The sequence below is a fragment of the Triticum urartu genome, chromosome 2A (genome assembly GCF_056163025.1).
Source record: "Triticum urartu cultivar PI428250 chromosome 2A, HENAU_Tu73, whole genome shotgun sequence".
NCBI lineage: Eukaryota > Viridiplantae > Streptophyta > Magnoliopsida > Poales > Poaceae > Triticum > Triticum urartu.
The window spans coordinates 459,730,414-459,739,962 of NC_141874.1; the positions used below are offsets into that span (position 1 = coordinate 459,730,414).

Genomic DNA, 9,549 nt, shown 5'->3' on the forward strand with positions numbered 1-9,549 from the left:
AAGCAACGCCGCATGATTATACTTGAACGGCTCAAATAAACAATAACTACTAGGAAAACGGTTTCTAACGACGGTATATGTGATCGTTAAAGGTCGTATTGTGGTCGTTAAAGGTCATTAACGACCACAATCTGCTGGTCGTAGTAGGCTCCGTCGTTAAAAGTATAATGACCACATATCTTTTGTGGTCGTTATTCTTGTAATGGCGGGATGATGTGTCGTCGTCAATCCCAAGGAAATAACGACCATGATTGTAGTATTAACGACCACTTTGTCGTTGCTAATAATGTTATCATGTTGACCAAAGTATGATTACCGACCACTCTATTCCCTTCGGAATCATTTATATTTAGTATAACTTTTTGTTCAGCGATCACTTTATACATCTCCCAACATTTCAATATTAAGATCCACATTAATATAGACACAAAAGAATCTGAATTGTAAGGGTCATAGCCTCTTTCATTAATAGATAGAAATACCAATATTCCGACATACAATTCTAAAAAAAAATCATTTCAGAAATTTGAGTCAAAAGCAATCCTTATATGACCAATGGACTTGATCATATCTATTTGGAAAATGAGACAACTAGAAAACATAATATTTATTTATCTTCAATCGAGGGACACCATCATTGTTTGAATGGATACCATTCTTCATCAGCTCTTACACTGCCTCCTGATACTTGATACTTCTATATATCACGATGGACCATCAATCCTACAAAATGTTGAGTAGTTTATGGAAGTCAGCCGTTGTGAATAAATTGGCACAAAGTGTAATAACATATAAAATCAATGTATAATAAAAACTTACTTGATCATGTTGGCTTTCATGAGAACTACCAGACACAAGTCACTTAATTTCAGAAACTTCTTACACCATGCCATTTAACTTTTCTTTGAGTTAAACTATGGTCTTAGTTTGTGTCTGGAGCACCAACAATAAGTTACTTCTATCTCTAAGTAGGAATTGTACACTTGTTGTTGGAGCGCCAACAGTAAGTTACTTCTATCTCTAAGTAGGAATTATACACTTGTTGTTCATTATTGAAGTTATTACAGTTAAATTAAGTCTTACGTGTTTGGCGGAGGTTGTACAATCAACAAAGGTTGTACCCTTCTTGTGTGTCTTAGAAAATAGACTATCCATACTGATCTTATATTATTGGAATAAAAACAACAGAAGTTAAATTGTGTACCAATTCCCAAATTATCTATCTAGAAGGTTTACTACTAGATCAAATAAAGAGGCAACATGAGAACTGACCAAAAACTCCTTGCAAGGCCATGGTTGCCCTACACTTCTTCACTTTCTAGATTTTTATTACCTATTAATTCATCTACACCATTTGTAGTGTTTGAAAATATACAACCAATCGGCCAGCACAGTAGATGAATTAAAGATGAAATAAATACATTTTACATACCATAAAATTCATCCATTGAATTTCCCATGTCACTTTCATTGCTGGCATCAACTTGATCATTCATAGCTGCAATATATTATGATTTACTTGAAGACAATAAAGCATAGCAACAATTCTTGGTTCAGTACGTGATACTTACAAACTCACTTTTGGAATCACCTGCATCCCAATTTGTACTAAACATGATTGGTGTATTTGTTAGCGCATCGTTTCCATCTATGAAAACAAGTAACCACATTATATCATTGATTATAAGATAGCTGAATAATATTTTTATGTTTACATAGTACCTTTTGTAGCTAACTTGTATTTTTTCACAGTTCCACATCTTGCATTTGAGCCTGTGGGTAACCCTTTTCTGCTGAAATCTGCTAATTGACTTGATTTCTCCACGAAGGTCCGCCTAGCAATGCCCTTGTGTACCAGTCCAGACTTATTCATCTGTGAAAGCATCTTTCCCAAGCTAATGTTGTCAAGTTTCCATACCTATGATGACTCACTGTGATAACATGTGTGTGTGTGTCTATATATATAGCGTTTGGTTGAAGTGTGCACAAAAGCTATACAAAGTACAATTTAAGTTAAATGAGTGAATGCTAAATCAAATAAAGTAAGTACAGAACTACTTGTGTCATTGTTTATTAATAAGGTAAAAGCTAATATAAGAAGCAAATCAAATACTACAGATTAAGACTTGAATAAACTAGTGGCCTCATGTTGTTCACTTTCTACATGACGTTGTTGTTAATTTTTGAAAGAAGTCGTCTTCGTCGCTATTGTCAGGTTCAGGTTCAGAGGGTATATCATCGGACTGTCCATGTGGTACATTATAAGCATGAAGTGATGGATTTGTTTCACAGTTGTGTGCCATCCTTTTATAATTTTGTCGTTAATAATATTTTTTTTAAACTTTGCTATCCAGAATGAAAGGCTCATCTATCTAAAGCAAACACTGCAGGTTAAGCCTAACGATTCCATTCTTGTTGTCTTACTTCATTCCATGCTCTTTGTTAAATACGTCAATATAGTTGCAACGGAATAATGTCACACGCCTTCCATCTAAATATTGCAGCTCGACTATCTCTGTCAATATGGCATAATATTCTATTGTATTACTAATTATTATCCCCTTCTTCTGAAAGGACAGCCACCCCATTGGTCTATTTGCAGAGGAGTCTATCTCGAATTTGAACACGACATCTGAATCTACTCCTGTCATAGCCAGTAAAACATGTTACATTTTCTAATGGACCATGTGATAGTGCCAAAAAGCCTGCGTTGAGCTCACTCATATCATGTTCGTGAAAGCAAAAAATATTTGACTATGTAGCTATGTTAACATCTTCACACAGAGATACATAAATAGCTATGTTTAACATCTTCACACAGAGATACTAATATGTACGTGCATATGCATCTACATACACACTTTATTCTGGTATCCTTTGTCTTACCTTCTCTTTTGAACCACTGACTGAACTTCTGGTTCCACATGGTGGTAAATGGTTGTGGTGAACATCCATCTTGACCACTTGAGTACTCACTACAGTAATACAAAGCTTAATTGATATGGGCACGCAAAAATTAGTTGACTATGTAACTAATAAGTTAATCGGCCAATCAATACCTAATATATGGTTGAACTTCATCAAAATTTCTGAAAACATAAGTACCAAATTCTACCTACATATTTAGTAATTAGAATCAGCAACATTGCATGAAGGTCCTGCAACAGGAAAAAAAGCAGAGGAAGGAGGAACACCAACGAACCTGCAGCACCGTAGTGGATGGAGATGAGCAAGCGGTAGCGTGGGCGCATCAGGGTCGAAGCTACAGGCGACGTGCAGGCGGCAGCGCGGCCGCACCGTGGTCGAGGCGACCGACGAAGTGCAGGCGACAGCATGGGTGCACCGGGGTCGGGGCTACCAGCGACGTGCAGGTGGCAGCGCGACCGCGCTGGGGTCGAGGCGACCGGTGACATGCAGGAGGCAGTGCGGCCGCACCGGGGTCGAGGTTATCGACGACATGCAGGCAGCATCGCGGACAAGCCATGGTCCAGGAGACTGGCGAGGTGAGGGATGCAATGCGGATAGGCGTAGAGCAGAAGGTAGATGCGATCTATGGACCATGAAGGTCTCGCGGGATGAGAGGAGAAAGAGGCGCAGGGAGATAGGATCCTCACAGATTAAAATAGATATTTGCTATGTAAAAAATAGATGTCCGCTGTTATGTGCAAAACCCATATCACAGCATTATCGACCGCTCAATTAGCGATGGGCAGACCGGTGGTTGTTGAAGCTATTACGTAGGCTCTATTTCAATGTGTGGGGACTTCGCTTTGTTGTTTAACGACCAAGGGTTTTTGGGACATCGTCGTTAATGCCAGTTTTTGTAGACTTATAAGTTGTCTCGTCTTCCCTTCCGTCTTGGTCACGGAGTAAGATACTCCCTCTTTTTTTATTTACTCTGCATATTAGGTTTGACTAAAGTCAAACTTCATAAAATTTGACCAATTTTATAGAAAACTAGCAAGATGCCTGTGCCTTGCACGGGACATCATGATCTTGTGGGAGAAAAGGATGAACGAGGAAGGCCTTATCTGCAAATGTGGAGAGGAGTGCGGGTAAATCGTCATAGTATCCTTCCTATCCGTCAGATATAGATCGAATGGCCTATATTGCAGGATGGCAGGCACACCATCATCACCAACTCTGCTTTTTATGTACACTAGCAAGATTCCCGTGCATTGCACGAAACATCAATATGCATTTGTATGAGTAGTTTATTTTGTGGGAGAAAAGGATGAATGAGGGAAGGCGTTATTTGCAAATGTGGAGAGGAGTGTGGGTATCTTTTTGCAAAATTTCCATAGTTTCCTTCATATCTGTCAGATATAAATCGGACGACCTCTTATAAAAAAATAGATTTGGTGATGATGGTGTGCCTGCTCTCCTGCAATATAGGCCGTCCGATTTATATCTGACGGATAGGAAGGAAATTATGGCAATTTTGCAAAAAGGTACCCACACACCTCTCCACAATTGCAAATAAGGCCTTCCCTCGTTCATTCTTTTCTCTCACAAGATAAAGTAGTCATACAAATGCATCTTGATGTTACGTGCAATGCACGGGAATCTTGCTAGTAGGAGTAGAAATATGAACACTTATGTCGGAGTAATGGGCCACGGGTAGCCTAACCCGAGTCCCTGAGCCTTTCAAGACATCGGGGCTGGCTGCGCACCTCAAAGGCACCAGGAAGAAGTGCCGCCTTCTGGTGGCCGGCTGTCTCAAGCGGCCGGCTGCCGAAAGGCGGCCGAGTTCAAGAAGGCGGCTCCAAGACGGGCCGACTTCCCGCGGGTAGCCTCTAGAGAGGCCGGCTCCTCACAGGCGGCCCACCGCGCCCTCGGAGTCTGCGCTCCCATTTAAGAAGATGAGACGGGGTGAGGCTACAGTGTAGCCCGTCCCCCCATGTCCAGGGCTGGACGTGGCCATAGTGCTCCGTACAGACGGAGATCTCTACCTGTACGTGGCACTGTTGCCACTCCATCCCTGACGTCCCTGCTGCAGGCGAGGCCCTGTTCCCACTACGACCTGTCGGTATGGTCTGCAAGCGGCGGGCCCTACTGGGCAGCGAGAGCCCGGGAGTCGGCGGAGGCCGGACCAGTCGGGACTGAGGGAGGCCGGCTCTGGGCAGGCGGCCCGTTCCTCCCTCGAGGTCCGCGCACCATTAACCAGATGAGACCCGGAGTGGCAACAGTGATCTCCCACCAGGAGGCGGGACTGTAGCCATGCTCCCCTGACCAAGCATGCGTCATTAGCACCACGGCTGCAGTAACCAGGGGCTGGCAAGACCCACGAGCGGCAGGAGCGGCCTGTCGGCTCCGTAGCAGACCAGCCAGCGGGGCCCACCAGGCGGCGGGCCCCGGCAGCCGGCCTACACCCGGCCAGATTACCATTGTACCCCTGGGGGTAGGACTATATAAACCCCCCAGGGCACCCATGCAAAGGGTTCCCAACCTGTTAGAACTAGACTCATACCTAGAGGAAGGAGAGAGCGTGCCTGCCTTCGTCTACCTCTAGCATACAGCTCGAGGAGCACCATTGTCCTCACTAGTGCCTTAGTGATCATACGGAGACCACGCAGAGCAGGACTAGGGGTGTTTTCTCCTAGGAGAGCCCCGAACCTGGGTAAAGTACGCCGGTGTTCGTGTCTACGCCTCATCCCGCTTCCAGGCACCGGCGACGTTCTACTCGCTCCCACCATGATAAGCCATCCATTGGCATATGTCGCACCCAATCCCCGACATTTGGTGCCCACCATGGGGCGAGGTGCACCGTCTCCTCGAGAGCTGTTCTGGACAGGAACCTTGTTCCTTCCTGGCGAGCGCAGCCAGCCCGGCACGCCAGACGGCGTCTGCACTGACGCATGCACGGCGCGTTGGTCGCCTGTGGGGCGAGCTGCCTCGCCGATCTTGTCAGCGAGATCCGCCTCTCCGATGAGCCCTCATCTGATGCGGGCACAGAAGGCCCCGAGAGCCGCCTTGTTAGCCTCCTCGATTAGCTCCACATCGCCAGTGAGCCTGCTGCGGACTTGGAGTCGGTTGGCTACACCGACCCGATGCTTGTCAACTCCGACACGGCGTCGCTTGACGCGTTCTGCACCAATGTGGTGGTCTACGACGAACTGCCTCCTCGCACGAACAGCGATGCCAGCACCGTCACAGAGGTACTCATCATTAGCCACGATGAGCGCTCTGGCGGAGGTGGCCAGGATCAGTTGCAGACGGCAATGCAAGAACTAACCGCGCCCATCCCGGAAGACGCTGACACGGAGATGCTAGAGGCACGTCGTGTCCAGCTCGTCGAAAGCGCCAACCTGCTAGCCAGCATGAGACGCCTTTTGGAGGTCAACCAGCGTGAGATGGACCGTGCTGTCGGCGGCACGCCAGCTCCTGATGGGCCTAGCCACATTGGCCCGATCGGCTGCATGGCGCGACCATCACCAGCATGTTTGGGACAGATCGTCCCCTCTACGCCACGTCTGCAGAGAATATACGAGCTGCCCAGGCAGCAGCAGACGAGCTAGACAAGCTCGAGGGCGACGAGTGCCGCCACATGATGGAGCGCGTCCAGTAGCTCCTTGACGCGGTTGCTGAGCAGCAAGAGGTCGGTTGCCGCACTAAAGCATCCAACCGGCGAAAAAACGATCCGCCTCCTTGCCGGGACCAAGGCGCGACATCCCGGACGCCGACTGGTGGCGTCTGCGATAGGAGAGACAAGGAGCTGGCTGCCAGCCGCAGCCGGACTCGCATCACCATCGAGCGCTACCAAGATGGCCGCCCAAGAACTGTGCGGCGGCGAGACGACTGTCCGCCTTCCCCTCCCCGTAGGGAAAGGCGCATTTCCCCTCCGCCTGTTGACCACCCAACACTCGGCGACCGCCTCGGTCGTCGAGAAGGAGTTGGAGAGAATGACACCCGCCACCAGATCGACCACCTCCACCGATCCCTGGCGCTAGAAGAAGAAGATGAGCTGGGTCCGCCTTGTTTTGGCCCCCGCATCCGAGATGAGCCCTTTCCCGAAGGGTTCACGCTCCCGAGAGATACGCCTAAGTAAACCAGCTTTGTGAAGCCGGAGGACGGGCTGGTCGACTACTCCACAGCCGTCAGCATCAGCAATGGCAACAAGCGTGTTGCCGTGAAGTATGTTCCGCTCATGCTTTAGGGCACAGTCCGGACGTGGATGAACAACCTAAAGCCCTGCAGCATCAACAGCTGGGTTGATTTCACTGAAGCTTTCATCTACAACTTCACCAGCACGTACAAGCGGCCGTCCAAGCCTCGCCAGCTCTCCTTATGCGTCCAAGGTCCCAACGAGTCGACTCGTGACTACCTCACACGTTGGGCCGAGCTGCGCAACTCCTGCGAGGGTGTGCACGAGGTGCAGGCCATCGAGTATTTCATTGTAGGGTGCCAAGAAGGCACCCTCCTCAAGCACCGGCTTCTCTGCGACGAGCCGGCAACCCTCGACGAACTGCTGATCATAGCAGACAAGTACGCCACAGCCGACTCCTCCATAAAGACGGAAATCAAAGTTGACAAGTCTGGCAAAGTGGCTCCTCAAGATCCTTGGACTCCGGCTGGCGACACCAGTCGGCGCCAGCAACCGAATGACAACAAGCACAAGGCCACGCTGCCGGCTTCCACCAGCCGGCAGGTGGCAACAGTCGAAGATCGGCAGCCAGAAGGGCAGCCTCCACCCAAGTGTCAGAATGGTGGCAAGACCAACTGGTTGCCTGCCTTCTCGTACGAGCAGACTCTCGATGCACCCTGCAAATTCCACAGCAGAGCAAAGCCGTCCAACCACACCACTCGGAAGTGCCATTGTCTCACCCGAATCGCCAAGGGTGATGGGCTCCCGCCTCGTCCGCCTGCCGGCCCGCCGCCTCCTCCATAGCAGGCGATGGTTCGGCCAGTCGTCGCCATACAAGATGAATACCCTGAGGAGCATGGAGCGTATGTCGTGTTCACCAGTGTGGCCGACGATAGGCACAGCAGACGGCAACGACAACAAGAAGTAAATGCAATCGCATCAGAGACCCCCCGAGTTCATGAATTGGTCTGAGAAGCCCATCAGCTGGAGCGGAGCTGACCACTCGGAGGTGATGCCAAATCCTGGTTCTTATGCCCTAGTTTTGGATGCCACTTTCGCCACAGAGAGGCGGGCTACTCGCTTTTCCCGAGTCCTAATAGATGGCGGCAGCAGCATCAACATCCTGTACCGAGACACTATGGAGAAGCTAGGAATCAAACAGAGGTATCTTCAGCCCAGTCGGACTGTGTTCCATGGCATAGTTCCTGGCCTTTCCTGCTCACCAACCAGCAAGACTCAAATTGACGTCCTCTTCAGAGACAAAGAGCACTTTCGCCGAGAGCCAGTCTGGTTTGAGGTGGTGGACCTTGAGAGCCCTTATCATGCACTACTTGGCCGGCCTGCTCTGGCCAAGTTCATGGCGGTCCCCCACTATGCCTACCTCAAGATGAAGATGCCGAGCACCAAGGGAATCCTAACCATAACTGGGGACTACAAGAAGTCGTCCGCCCGCGCGGCAGACAGCAGCCAGCTAGCCGAGTCCCTCGTGATTGCGGCTGAAAAGCGACTCCTTGAACAGGTTGTGGCAATGGCAGGCAAGCTGCCGAAAATGTCACCCAACCCAAGGAGTCAGAAGCTGAGGGATCGTTCAAGCCGGCCAAAGAGACAAAGAAGATACCCTTGGACCCGGAGCACCCGGAGAGGCACGCTGTCATAGGTGCGAACCTTGATAGCAAATATGAAAGCGAGCTCGTCGATTTCCTCCTTGAGAATCGGGACATCTTTGCATGGTCTCCCAAGGACATGCCGGGTGTTCTGATGGATTTCGCCGAGTACAAGCTACATGTTCGACCGGATTCTAAGCTAGTCAGGCAGCCCTTGCGCCAACTGTCAGAGGAGAAGAGAAGAGTTGTTGTACAAGAAATAGCCCGGCTTCTAGCAGCCGGCTTCATCATGGAAGTGTTCTTTCCTGAATGGTTAGCCAACCCAGTCCTCGTGCTGAAGAAGAATAAGCAGTGGCGCATGTGTATTGATTATACCAGCCTCAACAAAGCTTGCCCCAAAGACCCATTTGCTTTGCCAAGAATCGACCAGGTAATTGACTCCACAGCCGGATGCGAGTTGTTGAACTTTTTGGATGCATACTCAGGATATCATCAGATCAAGTTGAGCCCGGCCGACAGGCTGAAGACCGCCTTCATCACGCCATTCGGAGTCTTTTGTTACCTGACCATGATGTTCGGCTTGAGAAATGTCGGCGCCACGTTCCAGCGTTGCATGCAGAAGTGTCACCTCAAGCTACTCGGCAAAAACGCCCACGTTTACGTGGACGATGTTGTGGTGAAGACGGAGAAGCGCGGAACGCTGCTAGAAGACCTCAAGGAGACCTTTGAAAACTTGCGCCGATTTCAAATCAAGCTCAACCCGGAGAAATGCGTCTTTGAAGTACCAGCTGGCCAGCTTCTAGGCTTCCTGGTCTCAGAGCGTGACATAGAGTGTAACCCTATGAAGATCAAGGCCATCGA

The 9,549-nt window shown here is 49.1% G+C and overlaps 1 protein-coding gene across 1 annotated transcript; it reads right to left on the minus strand.

Annotated features, from left to right (window-relative positions):
- Positions 1-697: 697 nt before the first annotated feature.
- On the minus strand, positions 698-3,251 carry LOC147985464 (uncharacterized). Its single transcript, XM_087539887.1, has 6 exons — positions 3,203-3,251; positions 2,887-2,975; positions 1,723-1,873; positions 1,580-1,648; positions 1,433-1,498; positions 698-723 (listed from the first exon to the last, which is right to left on the minus strand). The coding sequence occupies exons 1-6, from the start codon at positions 3,249-3,251 to the stop codon at positions 698-700; spliced, it is 450 nt and encodes a 149-aa protein (XP_087396013.1).
- Positions 3,252-9,549: the final 6,298 nt, after the last annotated feature.

Excerpts from the sequence above, each read along its gene's own strand:
- LOC147985464 (XM_087539887.1), bottom strand. The coding sequence starts at position 3,251 with ATGCGCCCACGCTACCGCTTGCTCATCTCCATCCACTACGGTGCTGCA. Across the intron at positions 2,976-3,202 it reads CATCCACTACGGTGCTGCAG|TGAGTACTCAAGTGGTCAAG; the intron begins GTTCGTTGGTGT and ends GTATTACTGTAG. Across the intron at positions 1,874-2,886 it reads TCAGTGGTTCAAAAGAGAAG|ATGAATAAGTCTGGACTGGT; the intron begins GTAAGACAAAGG and ends ATGCTTTCACAG.